Here is a 23,139-nt window from a genome sequence, read left to right as displayed (position 1 = left end):
ACTCCCATCACCCCCACCATCATCACCATCACCACCACAACCCCACCATCACCACCACCATCACCACTATTACCACCAGCACCGCCACCACAACCACCACCACCACCACCACCACCCCATAACCCCCATCATCACCACTACCATCACCCCCATCACTACCATCACCACCACGACCACCACCACCACCACCACCCCCACCACCATCACCACCACCACTACCACCACCATCTTTTAAAGGAAAACATAGTGCTGGTAGGGAGCAAATTAAGAGAACTCCATAGGATCCATCCAGAAGTTTATAATCAAAGACAAGTTAACATGGACACACAAACAGAAGGATTAAAACACTGATGATGATTCCTTCACATGCATTATCTCCCTTGGTGAGAGAGATGGGGTAATGATTATCAGCTCCATTTAACAGGTGAGGAAACTGAGATCCACAGGGTCAGCATTGTGCCATGTTGAGGATGCTGGACTTGGAATCAAAGGACCTGGGTTTGAATCCTTGCTTGGCCACTTACTGCTTTTGTGGCACTGGGCCTGGAATCAGGAAGACCTGAGTTAAACTCTGGCTTCAGACACTTTTTAACTGTGTGACCCTGGGCAAGTCACTTAACCTTGTTTGCCTGAGTTTCCTCATCTATAAAATGAGATGGAGAAGGTATACTCCAATATCTTTGCCAAGAAAACCTCAAATGAGGTCATAAAGAGTTGGACATGAGTGAACAACAACAGACCTTGGCTAAGCCTCTGTTTCCTCATATAAGGGAGGTGAGTGGACGAGAGGGCTGCTTCCAGGTCTACATTGATGATTCTTTGACCCTTGCGCCCATTCTGAGGAATAGCTCAATTCAGTCAACAAAACTAATTAGTGGATAGGCTAAGACTAGGGCATGGTTCTTCATTACCTCACTGCATTATACTACCCTGCTTCCCAAACCCAGACAGATGCTAATAAATTCATCATGTTGGGACCTAAGGTCAGGGCATTTGGGAGTGTGAACTAGGGGACTAACCGTGGGACTTCTTTGTCTAGATGAGGAGGATCTAAGGAGAGCTGTGTCTTCTGATGATTTGTGAAAGGTTTTTGGAGGGTGTGAGAATTCAGGAACTATTTGAAAGGAGGGGAGCTTTCTGCTCAGGAGAAAGCATAGAAGTGGAAATGGGAAAAGAGATAACCTGAAGGACCATGTCAGGCTTTGAATGTGGATCTTAGCTGAGCAAACAGTATTTTTCTGGGACCTGAGGACAGTTCCCCAACTCTGTCTGGCCAGTTCCCTTTTGCACGGATCATCGATGAGCATTGGAGCTTTGGTTAGACCCTAGGGACACCTACCCGGTGTTGAATTACAACGTGGCCAATGATAGAGGCCCATGGGCACCTCATCACACATCCACTACTGTGACTCAATTTAGAGCCACTGTTGAGAAGTCATCTGCTCAGGGAAAGTGCTGATGGCTCATGTTGTTTGGAAACAGTGGTAGAGCAGGTGTTTAATTGCCCTCAGGGAAAGAGGCCCCTGAGACTAACTGGAGAAAAATTGTTTGCTGCCTCTCCTGTTTTCCAGTGAGGGGTTTTTGGAAATGGGCACTAGAGGATTAGGGAAGTTTAGTGAGTGCGTGGCCCAGTGATGGCCCCTTCAGTGAGCAGCACATGGCAGAAGGAGTCTGTCTGGAAGGTTATGCCCACTTGTCAGTGTTTTATGAGGATGGCTCTAACTCTGCTGCCCATGGGCATCTAGATGGAGCTCACTCAGACTCCTTGCCACTTCCTTCCCATGATCCTCTCCTGGCTCCAAGGCTAAAGTCTACAAACCCATCCCTATTCAACTCTCCACCTTGTTTCCAGCAGTAGTAAAAAGCTTGATGTAGTCTCTAGCTGATCATCTGACTTGCCCATGCAAAAGTGGGAGCAGATGTGGTAGGAAGGGTGCTAGTTTGGCATTGGTAAGACAGTGACCTTAAACCTTTCCTGTAGTGACCTGACTATCAGTTCTGGTCTCAGTCACCAGGAGGACGGAGTAAATTAGCTTTCTTTTTTTCTGAATAGGGGATATGGAAAATAAGTATCCTTGGGCATCCTTGATCTATAGACAAGGGAAAAATATGGGATGCTTTGGAGGGTAGGGTAGGAAGGTAGAGGACAATTTAGGTGTAATGGAAATGGCACTATTTCCAGAGAAGATCCGAGTTGAAATCCAATCTCTGACCCTAGGCAAGTCATATAATAAGAGCTAGCATTTTTATAGTGTTTTGAGGTTTACAGAGTATTTTCATATGTTATCTCATTTGATCTTCACAGCTATCGTGGGAGGTAGGTGTTATTATTATCCTCAATTTATAGGTGAGGAAACTGAGGCAGACAGGGGTTAAGTGATTTGGCCAGGGAAACACAGTGAGTATTGAACTCAGTCAATCTTTCAGACACCAAATCCAGTGCTTTATCTACTTTACCATTTCTCTGTGCCTCAGTTTCCTTATTTGTCAAATAGAGTGTTGGATAAGATGGCCTCTGAGGTTTTTTTCAGCTCTAGATCTATGATGCTATGAATGAAAGTGAGATTGAATCAACTTATCTCTACCTTCTACTGGTGGTTAAGTGGTACAATGGATAGAGCCCTGGGTCTGGAGTCAGAAAAGACCTGAGTTCAAATTCAGCTTCAGATACTTATTATCTGTATACCCTTGGGCAAGGTGCTTACCTTTAGTTTCTTCAATTGTAAAATGGATGTGATGATAATAACTACCCTCCCAGGGCTGATGTGAAGATCAAATGAAAAAATATTTGTAAGGTGCACGGCACATAGTAGGAGCTTAATAAATACTTTTTTCTTCCTTCCTTTTTCTCCTTGCCTCTCTCTGCTAGGCTGATTGTGCGGTGCTGATTGTGGCTGCTGGCGTGGGAGAGTTTGAGGCTGGCATCTCCAAAAATGGGCAGACCCGGGAGCATGCCTTGCTGGCTTACACCTTGGGTGTAAAACAGCTTATCGTGGGGATCAATAAGATGGACTCCACAGAGCCCCCCTACAGTGAAAAGCGCTACGATGAAATCGTCAAGGAGGTCAGCGCCTACATCAAGAAGATCGGCTACAACCCTGCCACGGTCCCCTTTGTGCCCATCTCAGGCTGGCACGGTGACAACATGTTGGAACCATCCCCAAATGTAAGTGGCTTCCCCAGGAAGCCCCTAGCTGGTTTGCCCTCTTCTTTAGGGAGGGCCAAGGGGGCTTTTCTAGACTTGGATAGTCAGGCTTCTGAAGCTTGTGTGGGAAGGAAAGGTGTGACCTGAAGCTGGAGCAGTTTTGACACCCACAGCAGGGAAGGAGCATGCTGATTTCAGAGCAGACAGAGCTGTCCCTACCCAGGGCTTGATCTGCTCTCTCCACCATGAGCCTGATTCAGAGTATGTGAAACTCAGCCAGAGAAGCCTTGGTTCAGAGACAGGCAGATGAGAAACCAGTCTGTTTGGGAGGCACATGGTCTAGAGGGGACTGGTCATGATATGGACCAGAGATCCTCAAGCATTTTGTTCTATCCATGAAGCTTAGTGACACACAGCATCTATAAAGGGCAGAGAGAGGGGAGTAAGTCAGGGGCCATGTGAGCCTGGGGCCAAGTCCCTCTGTCTACTGGCCAGATAGCCTGAGGGAGCCATGGATAGACACCCAAAAGTGGGCTGTGTGATTTCCATAATTTCATTGTTTATGGGTGCTCCTTTCATTGACTCAGAATGTGAATCCTCCATGCCATTCACAGGTGGACTTTTCATGACTTTCTGCAGCCAAAAAATATTCATCAGGTGCTGGCCTACTTTGAAGTGTATGAGTCTTTCTGAGCTTAGCTAGACTGGCCCTCAGACACATAGTTTATCACTGGTATTGTGCTTGAAGCTTTTTCAGCTAGACAGAACCCACTAGAGCTTGTTAACTGAGGATCTTCTAGAGCTGGGAGGGAGCTTAGATACCAACTGATCCAGCTCCTTTGTTTTACAGATGTGGAGACTGAGGCTCAGAGAAGCTAGGTAGCTTGCACTAGGGCACACAGGTACTAAGCATCAGAGGTGGAATTTTATTTGAATTGAGGCTCTCTGGCTCCAATGATCTCTTCACTGTGCCATTCTGCTTCCCTTGGCTTCCATCGACAAAGCCTTTGAGAAACCAAGGTTACCTCACCTTCCCCTTCCCCACCCCATCAGCTGTGAAAAGGAGAACCATACCTTATATTTCTGCGGTGTTAGACATTTTTCAAAGCATTTTTATATCTGTTCTTTATTTAATCTTCAAAGCAGCCCTGTGAGGAAGTAGATTTTATAGATGAAGAAACTGGGGCAAGTTAAATAAGCTAAGGCTAGACAGAGCAGCTCTGGGTTAGGACTCAGGCCCTCCACTTCCTGCCTGTTAATCCAGTGCTCTGTCTGTTGTACCCCACTGCCTTGGACCACTTGGACCACTTTTTCATCTTATGCTTCCCTTGCCCTCTGGTTGACTGCGTCTGGGTTGTTATGATACAGGTTGCTTAGTCCTTTTCCTCTGCCACTGACTGGTCTTTGTCTATTCTCTTTTTTGCCTTTTATATCACATCAGGATGTGAGTATGTCCCCAGAGAAGCTCATGCTTTTGGGTTTGGTATCCAGGGACTCAAAGCTCTGTTGTTCAGTTTCTTCTAGGAGGTTGGACTAGATAATTGGTAAAGTTGCTTCTCTTGCTAATGTTCTATGCCTCTATGCTCCTTCTTCCCCAGGAAAAGGACAGCAGGGCAGGATCCCTCCCAGGACACATGTCCCACATCCTGAGCAAGAGGCAGCAGGAGCTCCTCCCTCTGCTTTGCTCCAGGAAGGTGGCCTGCCAAAGGTCTCTAGTTGCTGGCCTGGAAGATGATCCTGAACATTCCTTCCGAGAATAGCTCCTGGGTGGAAATGATACCTGAGATTGGGGACTGATTTGAATTTTGTTCTCCAGGAAGTTCCTAGCCAGGGGTCTGCGACTTTTCTTCCATTTTCCTTTCCAATTTATAGGATCATAGATGTAGGGATGCAAAGGACATCTCGTCCAAACCTATAATTTTACAGGTGAAGAAATTGAGGCCAAGAGGGGTTTAGGTGACATGCTCAAAGTCATAAAAGCAGTAAGTGGCAGAGCCAAGATCTGACACCAGGAACCCTGACTCTAGACCCACTGGCAGGTAGGAGGAAGTTTCTTTAAAGCAAGTTCATTACTCCTCTACTGGAATGGGCACTAAAGATAATAAGATTATCAATTAGGGATGGGAGGTTGTATTCTCTTATTGTGGGTGTCTAGGGAAACTAGGTGGTGCAGTGGATCAAGTGCTGGACCTGAAGTCAGGAAGATTCATTTTTCTGAGTTCAAATCCAGCTTCAGACACTTACTAGCTGTGTAACCCTGGGCAACTCACTTAACCCTGTTTACCTCAGTTTCCTCATTTGTAAAATGAGCTGGAGAAGGAAATGGCAAACCAGTCCAGTATCTTTGCCAAGAAAACCCCCAAAGGGGTCACAAAGAGTTGGCCACAACTGAAACAACTGAACAACAAAATCTGGGGAAAGCAAGTGGACCTGTGATTTCATTAATACAGGGAATTATAGACTGAGGAAATTCTATCTGCTAACTTGGTTGGCATTTTGTCTACAGAACACTGCCTGCAAAATAAGTGACTTGTCTAGGATCACACAACCAACGTGTAGCAGAGTGAGATCTGCTACAAACCAGGTCTTCCTGGATTTGAGGCTGTCTACCCACTATATCACACTGTCTCACGAGCCCTATTACGTATAATGCATATGTATATTTAACATATACATATATACACATGCATATGTACATAGGTGTGCATTTGTACATACACATGCCCCTAATCTCAATAGGGCAGGATCCCTCCCTGTCCTCTTTCTCCTCTGTCTTTGTTGGAGCCTGAATTCAGGTAATTACTAGCCCTCTCTTCCTTCTGGCCTGTCTCCCTAAGACGAGGCTCTTTGGATAATGTGGATACTGAGCCTTGCTCCTCTCTTCCCTGTGCTGGGAGCCAGGTAGGGAGACTCCGCTGGGGGACTGGGGCTCAGTCTGGTGGTGCTGCTCCACTCATCTGCTTTCAGTATCAAGGAAAGGTCAATAACTCTAAGCATAATCCAGCACAGGGAGCCTGCTTTATTGGAGTAGCTATGGCTCTTGGTGATCACCACGCCAAGCGTTTTACAATTAATGGCAGCTTTGGAATCTGTCACTTTTTGGTGTCTAGGAGTGGGGAAGCCCAGCCTTCATTGTCTTTTGGTCAGCCAATGAGAGAGGAAATGTGAATGGCAGTTTTTAGGAAAGCAGGGAAGGCTCTTTAAGCCGTGGGGATCTAGGACAAGGAAAGGATTGTATGTGAAGGACTGTAACTCCATTTCTGAATGCACGAGGAGCTCACACAGGTAGTGGAGGCCCATGAAAGCACAGTGTGGACTAGATGGTGGGAATGGTAATGAGGCCTAGTCCTTTGGCCAAACCTGCCTTATAGGATAGAGTTAGATGTCTTTGATTTAGATATATTGCCTGAGTCCCTGATGCCTAATTTGGGTCAAGAGGTTCCAGAACAGTTTTCACGTAAAGGGCTTCCTGGAGACAAAATAATGTTTGTTGGTCAGCCTCCTGTGCCCACTCCTGCCTGATACCCAGTTTATTTTTCCATGCTACCCCACACTGAAGATGTTTTGTCCTCTGTCTTCTCCCAAGAGTGTACTAATGGGAAAGGTTCCCAGGCAACATGGAGTGTGCAACAATGGAAAGAGAACTGACTTTAGAGTCAGATAACCTGGGTCTAAACCATGTCTTTATCATTCACTCTCTGCATGATCTTGGGTAAATCACAGATTCCCCATGTGTCAGTTTCCTCATCTGTAAAATGAGGGGGTTGGAGTAGATGGCCCCTAAAGTATCTTCTAGCTCCAAATTTATGATCCCATGATGTGAACATTTTGTTTAGCGGGGGCCTTGGGGAGACGATGCACCTGACTTGTCTAGCTGCTAAGGATTTCAGGTGAGAAATGAAGGGAGGATTGATGCTATTATGTCAGGTCAATGGGGGAAATATTCGGGGTAGTTTAGGGCCTTTTACTTGTTCCCCAAATCACATCACACAGTAAGCCTCCAGCTGGGCAATCCATAGGGACAGTTCTTTCATTAATTCATCCATTTGACCCAAGCAAGTTACATTGCTACACATACTAGTTCCTTTCTAAGCTCTCCTGCTTGTCCTCTCTGCTATTGTCTTCCTTCTGCCTGGGTAGATAGATCCAGGCTCAGCAGCCCAAGTGTCAAAACAAGTCATTCTGTCCGTCCCTGTTTTTTTCTCTTCCTCCTCTCCTCCAACCGCTTCTCATTCTCTTTAGGGTCTCCTTCAGCCTCTTTCATTGGTGAGTACTGGGTTTCTGAAACTCCAATTCAATAGAAATGCCTATTTGTCTCTTCTGCTCCTTCAGTGCCAGTCCTGATGCCTTTGAAGGGAGGCCTCCCTTTCAGTTTACCACCTTGTAGATGGGTAGATGGGGTCAGTGGGTAGGAGGTGTTGCCACTGTCCGGTCACTTAGGGAAACTTAATTTTTCATTCTCCCTCCTCCAAGCTGGCCTTCACCAATGGCCTCTTCTCACGTGGAGGAGGCCTGCCCTTTTATTCTCAGAGAAGTCTAGTGGGGACCTTCCATTTCAGCCATCCTGAGCCATCTCTCTGGCTTCTTACTGCAGTGAATCTTGGGGTTGGGGGTGGTGCTTCTGAAGAGATAGCTGGAGGGAGCTGAAGGGCCAAATCTTGATCATAGCCTGCAAGCAAAATTGGCTCAGTGACTATTAATTAGAATGAATAAGAACTCCAGAATAATATTACTTAATTAGCAATGATTAATTAAGAATTCCAATTAATAAGAATTCCAGAAGCACAGACCACTGAGGCCATCTAGTCTAAAGAATTCCTTTTAATGTCATAAAAGGTACATACAAGAAATATGTACTTGACAACCATCCAGCCATGGATTGAAGACCTCCTGAAAGGCAAAATCTATTCCTGCAAGAGTCTGCTCTACTTTTGGACAGTTCTGATATATAAGAAGTTTTCCCTTTGCCCTAAACCCAAATTTGCTTCCATTCAATCGCCAATAATTGCTTCTGGTTCTCCTTTTCTGGCTGAACAGACAAGTCTAATTCCACTTTCACGTGACAGCCTTTCAACTATTTGCAGAAAGCAATCATGTCTATTTAGGTTTGCTAGAAGATCATCACCCAAATGGGGGCGGGAGAGGTAGAGCTGGAATCAGAAAGATCTGGAACAGCTTTGAAATTTCCTTGTGCTTCATACAATATTCCTCAGGATTCTGTGGACCTAATAGTGAATTTAAGATGCTTCTTCTTCTTCTTTTCCTCCTTGTTCTTTTTCTTCTTCTCTCCTCCTCCTCCTCCTTCTTCCCCTTCTCTTTCTTCTCCTACTTCTTATTGTTCTTCTTCTCTCCTCCTTTTGGTTCTCTCCTCCTCCTCCTTCATTTTTATTGATTTTTTTTTGTTTTTACTCCATCCCAATGTATCTGTCTTCCCTTTGTCTCCCAGAGAGCCATTCCTTATATCAAAGAATTAAAAAGATGGGAAAAATCAGCAAAACTAAGCAAGACATTGAAAAAATGGGACATTCAGTGTAGGGTCCCACACCTGTAGTTCCCTACTTCTGCCAAGAAGAGAGAGTGGTATCTTTTCATGTCTCTTCTGTGATCTTAGGGAATTGTGCAGGCTCTACCCCATTCTTACCTTCTCTCTTGTGTGATTCTTGTCTCTGTCCTTCCATAATGTCTCCATAGAAAATCTATACACCCATGGTGCTGGGAGGTCTTTTTCTGGAATCGTTAACATCCCACTTAGAGCCTCAGTGCAGCACACAGGCTGTCAGCAAAGAATAGGAGAAGCTCTTCCTCATCAAAGGTTTTCTATTTAGGTTTTGGGGAATTTTCTTTCCCCTCTTGGAGAATATACTTATGATTTCATAATGGAGGCTGTGGATCTCACTTTACAGAAAATAATTTTAGCTTGCTTTGTTGGAACTGGTCCCTACTGTGAAACCAGGGATCCTTGTGGATTAGGTTATGCTTGCTTGTGTGCTGCTGTGTATGTGTCCCTAAATCCTCATCCTGTGTGTGTACAGATAAGGGGCTCCCCAACAGCCAGGGCCACATCCCCTCCTTCCCCTGTACCAGTCTGTCAGTGCTCTGCTCACAGGGGTCCCAGAATCAGAGGGTTCTGAACTGTGACTCCCCCAGGCAATGGAAGGATGGACTCCCAACTCTGACTACTGGCCTTCCCTGCACCCAAGGGAAGGGAATCATCTTGGTGGGGGCCCTTCCTGCTCCAAGTGCCTATGATTAGCTGTTGAAGGAAGGGAGATGTGACTCTGAGTCATCCTGAGGGAGAGAAAGAGGACACCTCCTTCATAGTGCAGTTTGGTTTATCTTGGGAAGAAGTGACGTTGGAGGCATTTTGGGAACATTTTCCTCATCCAAGTCTCCACCCTCCCTCATCTGTGTTGCAATTCCACTCTTTAACACTGTTCTGATGGGAAGGTAAAGCAAATGAACCTGGAATTCAAGACAGTCTGCATCCCGGGAGCACAGAGAGGCACCTCGTCTGCATCTTCATAGCCCCTTTATTTCTGACCTCCCTTCTCCCCACCAGATGAGAAATATCCCAGTGTTCTTGGCAGTTACAGAGAGCTTTCTTTTCCTACTCTTGGTGAGCCAGGCAGCCTCTCCATCCCTGCTCTGCCCTCCTGCCCAAGTGAGCCATCTGTCCTCAGGAGGGGAGGGAAGCCATAGGTCAGGCAAGGTGAAGGGCATCTCAGGGATCTACTCCAGCTCATCCCTGGCTAAGATCCCGGGAGTGCCTGGGCAGCTCAAAGAACACTAGAACAGAGGAGGAGACATCTGAGCCATAGCTTGGGGGTGGGAGGAGCAGAACCTGGCAGAAATCCAGCTTACTGCAGGGAGAAGGGCGTGTGAAGGGAGTGTGAAGAGCTCTTGAGTACATCTGTTGCCCAGGGCCCTGGAAACTGCTGGACCCGTCAGGAAAGACAGGGACAACACTGTGGTGTATGCATGTGTGTGTATATGCGCACACATGTATGTATGTACATACATGTATATGTATGCGTATGCATGTATATATCATATGTGGGGGTGGGAGCGGGGGGGGTAGGGTGAAAGTAGGGGAGGAAGAGGACTTGCTCCCAAGATCACAGGGACAAACATGTACCTGCAGGGGTGCTTTTGGGTCATATCTTGCCTTTTCAATCAGAGCATCACGTCTTCAAGGTTTTCAGAGACATTTAGATAGTATATCTTGGGGCCAAGGTTGAAAGGATGGATGAATGATAACTAGAATTAAAGAATGTTAGAGACAGAAGAGACAGACCTTAGAGATCATATGGTCCAACCTCCTCAATTTGTGGAAGAAACAAAAAGCCCAGAGAAATAACTTGTCAATGTTACCCAGCAAATTATTTTATATACACATACATGTATATATAACATATATATTCCTCCTCCTCCTCCCCCTCCTCCCCTTCCCTGTCCTCCTCCTGCTCCTCTTCCCCCTCTTCCCCTTCCCCCTCCTCCCCTTCTTCCTCCTCTCCTTTCTAATCCTTCTCTTCCTTCTTCCTCCTTCTACTCCTGTTTTGCCTCCCTGCCTCTCATTTTCTTTCCATCCCTCTCTCTTCCTCCCTCTCTCCCCCTCTTTCCCTCCACTTCCTGTCCTTTCTTCCTTTCTCCCTCCCTCTCCTTCCCTTCTTCCCTCTCCTTCTCCCTTTCTTCTTCTTTCCCTCCTCCTCCTGTCCCTCCACCTTCTCTCTTTTTGTCTCTCTCTCCCTTTTCCTCTTTCTTCCTCTCCTTGTCTCCCTCTCTCTTTCCCTCCCCTTTCTCTCCCTCTTACCCTTGCTTTCTTTGTTTTGTCCCTCTCCTCCCCTTTTTTCCTTACTCCCTCTTTTTCCTTCCCTTTGTCTCTCCTTCATTTTCTCCTTCCCTCCCTTCCTCCTTCTCTCTTTTTCTTTCTTTCTCTCTCTCTATTTTTTTCTGTCTGGTTACTCTTTTTCATCCATTTCTAAACTGTGATGTGATCCCCAAGGTAAGATACTGGGATTAGCCCTGGTGGGACTTGAAGGTGATGTTTATTTTCCTTTTCTTGTGCAGAGTCCTGTGCCAAATGGATTTTTGTTTTAGAGAAATTTTGAGAGAATGGGAATATTATAATAATACCAATAATATTAACATAACATAGTAACATGTCATTAATATAATAATATACTATATTAAGTATATAATGTAATAATAAAATTATTAATATCTGGCATTTATAAAGAACCTACTATATGCCTTGCACAGTGCTAAAGGCTTTACAAATATTTCATTTGGTCCCCACAACTACTCTGCCAGGTACTATTATCGCTATTTTACATGTAAGGAGACTGAAGCAAACAGAAGTTAAGTGAGTTGCCCAAAGTCACACAGTTAGTGCATGAAACTAGATTTGAACTCAGGTCTTCCTGACTCTAGGCCTAGCACTCTATCCATGGTGCCTTCTATCAAAGGATTTTCTCATCTGTGTTCTTCCTCACTTGAGTAAATCCCTTGGGGGGGGGTGGAGGGAATATGAGGGGAAGTAAGTGTTGGAGACTGACTAATAAGTGAGCCTTCTTGTGGTCTTTGGGTTTTATATCTTCTCATCAGCACTCCAGGGAACAGGCCAGGTATATAATACCCTGGACCAGTGGAATGCTTTCCTCAAGGTGTGTCTGCACATCCCTTCCCAACTATCTGGGTGCCTGTAATCAGCTGAGTATAAAGAAGGGAAAGGGTCATGGCTTCTCTTTGCTGCCTCTATTTTTCTATTCCTCCAAACTAGGCCTTCAGGGTACTGCAAAGGCATTGAAAAAATTGAAAGCAAAGGTTTCCTTCATAGTTATTCACTGAGAAGGTAGGGAGGAGGAGGGACAGTTAAGGAAGGGGAGGACAAAGGACAGCACAGGAGAGAGAGGACACATTGAGACTCAGGCTGCTCTCAGATCTGCTTCTGAGGTGATGACTTGTCCTTTCTTTCCTGGCCATAGTTTAGAGGGCTTATATGTGGTGGCTGGGCCTAGTAGGAACTTGGGCCAAGGGGGTGGGGTTCAGGGCTCAGTGTGGCATGGATGACTCTGTACCTGGCTCTCAGTTTGTGTTGTGAAGTTTCTTGGAATGGTGCTGGACCTGCGGGTTGCCATGTGGCAAAGCTCAGTCTAGGACCTGAGATCAACATGTTAGAAATTAGGAGAGAAGGGGAAAGAAGGAGGTGAAGTGAAAGAAGGGAGAGAGAGGAATGGGGAAGGTATGAGAGAGAGATAAGGAGGAAAGAGAGAAGGATGGGGAGATAACAGGATTAGAGGGATGGGGAAGAGGGAAGAGAGGAGGAAAAGTAGAGAAAGGAGAGGGGAAGGAAGGAAGGATGAGAGAGAAGAGAGGGAGATTAGACAGGAAGAGGGAAAGGAGAAGGGGATAGGGTGGTTAAAGCTGCCACAGGAAATGCAGATGGAAATGATGGAAAATTTTTGTGCATTCAGTGTCTTTGAGAAATGGAAATGAAGCAAATTAAAACAAATATTTCAGCAATTAGCCATCTGCCATTGGGCCCAGCCTAAGAGGAGAGAAAAGATGGAGGAGAAAAAGATGGAAAAGCAGAAAGTAGAGGGTCCAATGATCCCTGGCATTTTGCTGGCTTCTGAGCTCAGAGGGGCTAGGATGTTCAGGTTGAGTTTCTCATTCCCAACTCACCTTATTCTTTTTTTACCACCTAGCCTTGTTCTGTACTTCTCTTATTTCTTCTGTCTCCTGTACTCTTCTCTCTGTTACCACATTATGCATATAGAAAGAGTGCTGGATGTGGAGCCAGATGTTCAGGGTTCAAATACCAACCATGTCACGATAAACGAATGAATGAATGAATAGGTGACCTTGGGGAAGTTGCTTTACATCTCTGGGAACTCATTTTCCTCATCTGAAAAATATGGTGATACGGATTCAGTCACTTTTAAGGTCCCTTTCAACTCTAAGCTATGAGCCTATTATTCTTTCCCTCTTTCTCTCTTTTTTTGGTGTTTTTTGAGGGGGGAAGGCAGTGCAATTGGGGTTAAGTGACTTGCCCAAGGTTATACAGATAGTAAGTGTTAAGTGTCTGAGTCTAGATTTGAACTCAGATCCTCCTGACTCCAGGGCCAGTGCTCTAGGAGCACTGGGCCACCTAGCCTCCCCTATTATTCTTTCTCAATTGTATTTGAATTCTGACTTTTCTTTTAGTTTCCTGGTCTATAAAAGGAAGAGATTTGACTAGCTGGTCTATAAAGCTCCTTCAAGCTCTAAAACTTATAAAATCTATCTATATGTCTCCTTGCTTTAGCAGGAGACCAGAGTTAGAATGTCTTTTGAGATTAGAAAACTCTCTATGCTTTTGCGGAGTAAGAAGAGCTGGTTGGTGAAGGAACAATTAGGAGCTGTCAGACATCCTTGATTCAAGAGTAGACTTTCCTAGGGATCCATAGCAAACAGATTCAAGCTGATTGGCCCACTGTGTACTTAGCAATGACTAACTCATTTTTTTTTTCTTGATTTAGCTCTGTTGGGTTATTGCCCTGGCTCCCATTGCTGTCTTTTCTGTTCTCCAGATGCCTTGGTTTAAGGGTTGGAAGGTGGAGCGGAAGGAAGGAAATGCCAGTGGTGTATCCCTGCTGGAAGCCTTGGATACCATCCTGCCCCCCACCCGCCCAACAGACAAACCCTTGCGCCTCCCACTTCAGGATGTCTACAAGATTGGAGGTGAGAATTCCAGTCTCCTCTTCGCTGTTCCCTGTCTCTGCTTAAACCTCATAGAATATACTGTTAAACTCCATGAGACAGGGAATGGGTTTGTTTGGACTGTCCCCCCCCAATACCAATAGGGGTCTTATACACAATAGACACTCATTAAAGTTATTGACTAATGAATGAATGATGTAGACCTAAGGAAAGCCTAGATGGCTAGATATGTAGAGATGAAAGAGCTCTGGACTTGGAGTTCTGGTCTTGTCTTGGGCATGATGAATATGTGAATCTCAGTCTGTCTGTCTGTTTCCATCTGCCTGGCTAATTATTTTTCCCTTTCTTGCTCAGTTTCTGGTTTCTCCTGCTACTTCTTTTTATATTGTAGCCATTTTAGTTCATTAACACCGCTTCCAGCATTGTAGAATGTATAGGGCATTGGACTTGGAGTTAGGAAGAACTGAGTTTAAATATTGCTTCAGACTCTTCCTAGATGTATGATCCTGGGCAAGTCACTTAACCTTTTTGTATTTCATTTTCCTCAATTGAAAAATGAGAGGCTTAGACTTGACCTTTACGGTCTCTTAATACTCTAAATCCTATGATGCAGAAGCCCTGTGGGGACAGGAGCAAAAAATGAAACTTATATTAATTCATTTGGCAAATATGATAAAATATTTGGGAGAGGAGGTGGCAGCTTTTGGCTGAAATGAAATCTTTGGATCATTGGTGAATTTCAATTACCCATGCCCTTACTCTTGTCTTTGACCCTGGGATTTCCCTTCATAGTCACCAGGATTTTCAGGAGCTTCTCTTTTATTTGTATCTCCTTGGTTTCCCCCTCTTTCACCTCTTGCTGTCTCACCTCAGGGATTGGAACAGTGCCTGTGGGCCGAGTGGAGACAGGGATCCTACGGCCAGGAATGGTGGTGACCTTTGCTCCTGTAAACATCACTACTGAGGTGAAGTCTGTGGAGATGCACCATGAGGCCCTAAGTGAGGCCCTTCCTGGAGACAATGTAGGATTCAATGTGAAGAATGTGTCTGTCAAGGACATCCGCCGTGGCAATGTCTGTGGTGACAGCAAGTCAGACCCTCCCCAGGAGGCTGCTCAGTTCACCTCCCAGGTAAGTACAGCTTCTTTGCTCTGCCTTATGGTAGGTAGGAGAGTATGGGTTAGGTGGGGAGGAAGGAAGGGTGGTGGAAAATGAGGGTGAGGAGACAGGAAGAGGGCAATTGGTGGGAGGAATGAAATGTAGAGGACTGGGCTAAAGGCCTCTGGAGATGCTGGAGGATAGCCTCTCACCATTTACAAGTTGATTTCTGGTTTCCTTTTGCTCACTGATAGAATTTGTGAAATACTTTAACCCTAGTGACTTCCCAGAAGTCTTAACTTACAGGTTGGCTGATGTCTCATTAATTAAATGACCCAGCTTGGGAGGAAGTGTGGGATACTGGAGAGTAGGGTGTATACTGGGGGCTCAACAAGAAGAGGTAAACTAATCTTTGAGTAGAACTATGGTCCAGGAAGCTGGAGACCTGGAACCCTTTCACCTTTATGACCAATGCCCCAGTTTTACTGCATCATCTTCTTAGAGTCATAGGATTTTAGATCTAGAGAAAGAAGGGGATGCCAAAGGCCATTTAGATCTCTTCATTTTATAGATGATGAAACTGAGACCAAGGGAAGGCAAAGGACTTGCTCAAGGTCACCTAGGTAGTGAGCTGGGGGCAGGAATGCTCTTGCTCATTAATGTTAGAGCTGTGAACCTACAATAGAGTTTTTGGGAGAAGGGTATTCTCCAACCCCAAGGTAATGGGTGATATTAGAACTCTTCCGGTTGAACCCATGGGCCATTCTCCAGCACTAGGACTGGGAATATGAATGGTAATCAAACTGCTGCTGCTCTGCGACAGTAATCTCTTGACACACAGAGTTTATTGTCCAGAAGGCCTTCTGGTGTTTAGGCATTGGAGGCATTACTTCCATAAAGAGGATTCCCTTAGAGTTTATTGTTTCAAAAGGGAATCATACTCCTCTTGAGCTAGGTCAAAAGCCTAATGGTCCACTTGGAGGTAGGGTATGGACTTGAAGGCAGTGGACCTGGTCCCAACTTCACCACAAAACTACCTGTGTGATGGGCAAATCCTTCTCTCTTCCTTCCGTTCTCTCCTCTCCCTTTTTTCCCCTTCCTTTCCCTTTATCCATCTTTTTCTATCTCTTTCAATCTCAGTTTTTTCATCTATATCTATAAAATGAGGATGTTGGATCAGATGACCTCTAAGGATCCTTTCTGGGCCCCAGTTTTTTCATTTCTGTGGATGTTGGATTAGATGATTTTTGAAGTCTCTATCAGCTCTAACATTCTATGATTCTTAAGTCAATTTAACTCAACAAATACTTATTACACAACTACTCTATGCAAGGCACCATACCTGGGGTGCTAGGGATACAAAGATAAAAAATAACACAGTCCTTACCCTCCGGGAGCTCACATTCTTCTAAGCGGTATGTGGCACATATCCAGATAAGTACATTGCAAGGTAGGATGTGTCTGGTGAAAGAAGCTATTCTCAGTGCTCCTGTTAAAATTAAAAGCAGGAGAACACTTAGTAAGAGAGAGCAAGGAAGGCCTCACAGAGTAGGTGCTGCTTGAGCTGAGCCTTGGCTGAAGCAAAGGATTCTGACAGGTAGAAATGGGGAGGGGGTGCATTTGGGCACTTGGGATGGCACAGGCATCTCACAGGAGATGCATTGTAGGAGATGGTATATGGAGGTCAGAGAGGGCCAATAGTCAAACTTTACTGTAGCCCAGAGTATTTAAAGGAGTGTAATGTGAGTAAGACTGGAAAGGTACGTTGGAGACGGTTTGTGGAGAATATTAAATACTACACTGAGGAATTTATATTTATATTGCAGAGCCAATAGGGAGCTACCGAAGACAGATGATTGATAGATAGATAGATAGGTGGATAGATGGATAGTTGGGTGGTTGCATAAATGGATGGGTAGATAGATAATAGAGCATTTATACCTTTACTATGTGTCAGATACTGTGATACATGCTAGGGATACAAATATAAGGAAGCAAGACAGTTCTTACCCTCAAGGAGCTTACATTTTAATTGGGGGAGCTAACACATAATAAAGAGCTGAGGAACTGGAAAGGGGAGGGGGTAGGGAGTGTGGTGGAGGCATGTAACTAAGTAAGAGAAGATATAAACAGGCCTATCAAATCCTAGGGTCACTCTAGGGTCAGAGTGCCATTCTCAGGTGGGAAGGGATTGGGGATGATGGATCAAGCAGAATGTGAACAGAATGGCTGAAAGGGAAGAGGGGCAGGGAATAAGCATGCCTACTGTCAGGCACTCTGCTAAGCACTTTTTGCAAAAATTTTCTTATTCGATCCTTACAGCAACCCCATGAGGTAGTTGCTATTATTACCCTCATTTTACAGTGGAGGAAATTGAGGCAAACAGGTTTTATGGCTTGCCCAGGGTCACAGAGATGGGTAGAAGATGAGATTTCTTGGAAGTGAGACAGAGGCCTGAAACTGAGCAAGGTAAGGCCAAAGCTGGCCTACAGAGGTTTTTGAATAAGGTGATTCTTTAGGTACGGTTTTAGTGCTGACCCCAGAGAAGGCCTCAGGAACATCTTGCAGTCATAGAAGAGAGCTCTCTGCCAGCACCCTATATTCCCTTCAAAATAACCAATACCAAGACTATAATTGTGGTGCCAAGGCCCTGGGCTGAGGACTGCTTATTTTCCTCTGCAGGAGCAGACACAGCCAGAATTACTTGGCTACAACCAGAAACTATCTCATTAAATTTCCTGAGAGTAATTGGAGTGATTATAATAACTTAATGTGCCACTCCGTTGTGTCTAACTTGGAGACAGGCAGGGCTTCTCAATTCCTGTAGACCATCCCTGTGGTTCATCATTGATGAGTGGCTTGGCCCATCATCCCTGGACTCAGGCCCTTGACCCTTGCTCTTCTCCTCTTTCATCTTGCTTAGTAAGGGCCTCTTTCTCCAAACATTCAAACTAGTAGGGGCCTTATGTGTCCTGGCAATGGAGAGAGTCAGCATTAAGCCACAGCTGCGTCTGGGGAGGGAACTGGATATGGTTGATTTACAAAATGAGAGGTAAAAACACCCGCAGTCTGCCACCTGGTTTCTGTCAGAGGTGGAGCCCCTGTTGTGGGTGAGACCTAGTGAAGGTGTGGTTCCTTCCTCAAACCTAACAGGAAGTTATAGGTTGGAGCAGGGTAGAGATCAGTTCAAGAAGTGGTGATGTTGTCAGGAGACGTATGCTGTTTTAGGGATGAATACAGCCAAGTTATTCTAGAAGGCAATGAGAAGTGTGCTAAGGGTCTGGGACTTTTCTTAGCATACACAAGACCCTTAAAGGGCAGGTCTAGGTCCTCCTTACCAGATTAATGGCTTCCTAAGCATTGGACTATGTTTCCCCTCAGACCAGGGATTTTCTGATGGTGGTGCTATGTCACTTATATTTTACCAGTCAATCTGCAAGCATTTATTAAGTACCTACTACATGCTAGGCCCTGGGGATACAAGTACTAAGAATGAAATAGGCTTTAATCAAAGGAGACACGTTACTACATGTCACATCACATCTGGGGCGGCTCAGTGGCACAATAGAGTACTGGACCTGGAGTCAAGAAGACTTGAGTTTCAAATCCAGTTTCAGATACTTACTAGCTCTGTGACCCTGGGCAAACCAATTTACCCTTGTCTGCTTCACTTTCCCTATCTGTAAAATGGGAATAATAATAGCACCTATATGGGGCGGCCAGGTAGCACAGCAAGTAAGAGCACTGGTTCCAGTGTCAGGATGACCTGGGGATCGAATCCGGGCTCTGACACTTAGCACCCACCCAGAAACACCTGGCCATGTAACCTTGAGCAAGTTACTTAAAACCCCAATTGCTTAGGGGCAGCCAGGTGGCTCAGCAAGTAAGAGCACCGGCTCCAGTGTCAGGATGACCTGGGGATCGAATCCGGGCTCTGACACTTAGCACCCACCCAGAAACACCTGGCCATGTAACCTTGAGCAAGTTACTTAACCCCAATTGCTTAGGGGCAGCCAGGTGGCTCAGCAAGTAAGAGCACCGGCTCCAGTGTCGGGATGACCTGGGGATCAAATCCGGGCGCAGATACTTAGCACCATGCCCAGAAATAACTGGCCGTGTAACCTTGAGCAAGTTACTTAACCCCGATTGCTTAAAAAAAAATTAATAGCACCTATATCTCAGGGTTATTGTAAGGATCATATAAGATAATATTTGTAGAACACTTTGCAAGCCTTAAAACACTATATAATATTATTCTAATGGAGGAGACAACAAGAGCTTAAGTATATACAGAATAAATTTAAAGACAATAAATACAAATCAGTTAAATCCAAGGTACCTTGGAGAGAATAGCATTTGCAGTTGAGGGGGGAGCAGGAAACATTTCCTGTAGGATGGGGTGCTTGATGTGCATGTTGAAAGAAGAGAAGCACCCTATGAGGAGGACTTGGGGGGATATTTGGTCAGAGCCTGAGCTCAGCCTTATCTTATGTTCCTTAGGTCATCATCCTGAACCACCCAGGGCAGATCAGTGCTGGCTATTCGCCTGTCATTGACTGCCACACTGCCCACATTGCCTGCAAGTTTGCTGAGCTGAAAGAGAAGATTGATCGGCGCTCTGGCAAGAAGCTGGAGGATAATCCCAAATCCCTGAAATCTGGAGATGCTGCTATTGTGGAAATGATCCCTGGGAAGCCCATGTGTGTAGAGAGCTTCTCCCAGTATCCTCCTCTCGGTGAGAGACTGCTTGGCTTCTCTCTTCCATTCAATAGGCGTCGTATGGACATCTTATCAGGAGTGACAGAAACAGACTGTATTTATAACCAACTATCCATTATCCACACCGGTGTTCTAGATAATTGTAAACAACAGATAATTTCAAAGAGCAGATAATCCTAAAGTCAATTATAATAGTTGAGGAGCACACTGCAAGGTTTTCTCGTAGTGTATATGTGGGTATAGATATGTATATATTATATGTGTATATATTTATTTATTTAGTTTCCTAACTAGCTTGGGCCAGGATGCTATTAGGATCAGTTGGTCTTCTCTTAGGCACATCAGATGAAATGTAAGGGTCTTGATAGGACCTGGGTTATACTAGGTGGTTAGGGAAATTGGCCAAAAATTAAAGATTTGCTGTGAATAATCCTCAAAGCCCCCAATTCATACACTGAGAAATGGCTATAGTTAGTGAGAGTCTTATTTTACCCATAGTCAACTGAAACCATTTAAATGATAGGAAGAAGAATGTCTGTGTGTGCTGGGGGTCAGTACTCTGAATTGTGCAGGCTGAGTTCTCTAATCTACCAGCTGATAGCATTTTAGAATCTCCTTAGGCATGAGAATGGAGGGCCTGTCCCTTTGGGGGTGAATGAAAATCTCTTAAAAATCACATCCCTCCCCTTGGGGGTGAATGAAAATCTCTTAAAAATCACATCCCTCCCCGAATTCAAGATCTCTTGGCTAGACTCAAGGCTAGACTTTGGGAAGAAAGGAAGGAGAAGATCAGTGACCAAAGGGAGCAGGAATGAGGCTAGTTTCCACACAGATAGGATAGTTGTACACCCCAGTTTGTGCTTCTTCAGACCCCTGTTCCCCAACTCCCCTGCCATTTTAAAGCTATTCGCCAGGGTCAGTCCTATCCCTGCTGCAGACCTATAGATGATTGAGGGTTGAAGGGCAGTCATGTCCAACTCAAGGTTTGGACTTCTTGAAAGGGCAATGAAGCATATTCTTTAGGGAAATAAACCTGGTATGGAACCTAAAGGAGATTCTATCCAGATGCCTAGAGTATCCAGTTGACCATTGAACAGAGAGGCAGCTTGGCTCAGTGGACAGAGGGCCGCCCTTAGTAGGAAAACTTGGGGTCAAGCTTTGCCTTTTGTCACATGCTGGTTATGTGGCCGTGGGCTAATCACTTAACCTCTCAGTGCTCCAGGAACTCTCTGAGATTAAAAGTTGCCAATCTGTATTAGTGAGTTTCCACAAGAGGTGTCCCCTACACTGTTGAAATACCAGGGGGAAAACCCCCAAGCTTTTTTTGAGAGGAAACAAATATTTATGAAGCATTGACTATGTACAAGATACCGTGTTCAGTACTGGGTGTTCAAAGACCAACCCTCTTTCCCCGAACAAAATAAAAAGATAAAAACAAAATAGTCCTTTACTGCAAGAAGCTTCCATTCTATCAGGGGAATGCAACATGGGAGGTAGAGTTTTCCAAGCTCATATTGGTCTGGTCAGTCATAATCAGACACATTGTACTTGACTCCAACAGTGATGTCATTTTGGTCCTCTTCGAGAAGGAAGGACAACAACCTGTTAAAACCAGTCTGTATACGGGTAAAAATGAGGGAGTGATAGGGCTAGGTAGAGACTGGCCAAATCACTATGGCAAATGATGTGGGAGAGTGTCTTGACAAAAAGGGGATCAGGAAGAGATGGCAGTGTGGTTCAGTGGAGAGGGCACTGACCCTGGAGTCATAGGATTGGGGTTCACATTCTACCTCCAATGTTTATGACATGGGTGACTCTAGGCACTCCCTTCACCTTCCTGGGCCTTGGTTTCCTCTTCTGTAAAGTTAGCAGGTTGGACTAGATGACCTCTGAGTTAACATCCAGTCCTAGCTCTAAATTGTTACCTATGACTCAGTTTCTTCACCTGTAAAATGAAGGAGTTGGATTAGATGACCTCAGCTCTAAATCTATGATCTAGATAAGCTTTAAGACTCCCATCAGCTCTAGATCTATGCTCCTATGATGTGATAAAGATGCTGAGAGGTGGAGGTGAGGGGACAAGGGGGTGACTCATGCAAACTGATGGAGGTAAGATATGGCAGGTCAAGCTTGAGCAACAGCTAGTGGATCTGTTTGGAATGTTGAGTGCTTAACGTATACTACCCTGTGATCAGTCAGGAAAGTTAGGGATTGTGAAGGACCTTCAATGCCCATCTGAGGACTATGTATAGGAAATAGGGAGCCACTGATGGCTTTTTAGCAAGGGAATGGCATAATCAGACCTGTGTCTTAAGATTTTTTGAGTAGCTACATGGAGGGTGGATTGGAGAGGGCAGAGACTGGAAGTAGGGAGACCATTTGGGAAGGTGTTAGGGGAAGGGATAGGAACCAGACCTGTGATTTTGGATATAGGAGACTTCCAGGTGAGGAAACTACCTTGACCAATGCAGGTTAACATCTTGCAACTTATTCTTGGAGAATTGCCTAAAGTACTGAGAAATTAGATGACTTGCCCAGGGTCACACAGTCAGCATATGGTAAGAGTTGGTCTCCTCCCTTCAAGGCCAGTTCTCTATCTCTCTGCTGCCTTTCAGAAGGCTATTACAATCTATAAAATAGTTCATGTAACAGTTTGAACAAGAAGCAGGAGAGGAAAGCAGAGGACTGGCTTCCTAGGGATAAGCCTGCTGGCTCTTCTGTGGGTTGGGTGTGTATGGGGCCTGGTCTGGACTCTCTGTCACTCTCCTCCTCTCCCCTGCTCCACAGGTCGCTTTGCCGTGCGGGACATGAGGCAGACTGTGGCTGTAGGTGTCATCAAGAACGTGGAGAAGAAGAGCGGAGGGGCAGGCAAGGTGACCAAGTCTGCACAGAAGGCCCAGAAAGCTGGGAAATGAATTGTGGGCTCCCTGTGCATGGTGCAGAAGCCCTCCCCAGCTCCCAGGCGCTGCCACCTTCTCCCCCCCGAGGCGCATGTGTGCACATCCGCTTGTAAGAGTTTATATGTCAACGACTGGATGCTCATTATCAAGGTCCAGTGGAAATTCTTTAAAAGGAAAAGCACATCCCAGCGTTCGTGAAGCTTTACTGTCCCAGCGTTCGTGAAGCTTGATGTTAATTTTACCAATAAACTGGTCCGACATATACAAAAAATGGCAGGCATGACTGTGTATGTGTGTGTATGCGTGCGTGTGTCTGTGCATGTGTGTGCATGTGTGTCTGTGGGCATGCATGTTTGTCTGTGGTGGTCTGGGAGTGAGGGCAGGAACACACATGCACGTAGATATAGATATATAGATATACTCACTGGTTCAGTGTTGGAGTCTAGCCATTGGGGAAGGGGGTGGGGATGACACTGTCTTCTGAATTCTTTTCAATTCAGCCTGTAGCTGGAAGCCAAGTCTTGGGATTTTTCTTTCCCTCAGGTTCTTCCTTGTACATCTTGGGGATGGAGAATTA

General features: G+C 45.3%; 1 protein-coding gene across 3 annotated transcripts in view; it reads left to right on the top strand.

Annotated features, from left to right (window-relative positions):
* Nucleotides 1–22,838, top strand: part of EEF1A2 (eukaryotic translation elongation factor 1 alpha 2) — a 30,650-nt gene extending 7,812 nt beyond the window's left edge. For all 3 annotated transcript variants that reach the window (XM_069072600.1, XM_069072597.1, XM_069072599.1), the window contains exons 4-8: nucleotides 2,870–3,166; nucleotides 13,717–13,867; nucleotides 14,720–14,976; nucleotides 19,444–19,678; nucleotides 22,450–22,838. In XM_069072600.1, coding sequence (XP_068928701.1) covers nucleotides 2,870–3,166; nucleotides 13,717–13,867; nucleotides 14,720–14,976; nucleotides 19,444–19,678; nucleotides 22,450–22,577 — 1,068 coding nt within the window. In that variant the 3' untranslated portion in view covers nucleotides 22,578–22,838. The remainder of the gene's footprint in view (nucleotides 1–2,869; nucleotides 3,167–13,716; nucleotides 13,868–14,719; nucleotides 14,977–19,443; nucleotides 19,679–22,449) is intronic.
* The last annotated feature ends 301 nt before the right edge of the window (nucleotides 22,839–23,139 follow it).

This window comes from Petaurus breviceps, unplaced genomic scaffold (assembly GCF_028583685.1).
Source record: "Petaurus breviceps papuanus isolate PSGF00001 unplaced genomic scaffold, PetGlider_PUasm1.0 90847, whole genome shotgun sequence".
In the NCBI taxonomy this organism is placed as follows: Eukaryota; Metazoa; Chordata; class Mammalia; order Diprotodontia; family Petauridae; genus Petaurus; species Petaurus breviceps.
Note: the sequence above shows the minus strand (reverse complement) of the source record. Positions and strands in the feature narration are given on the sequence as shown.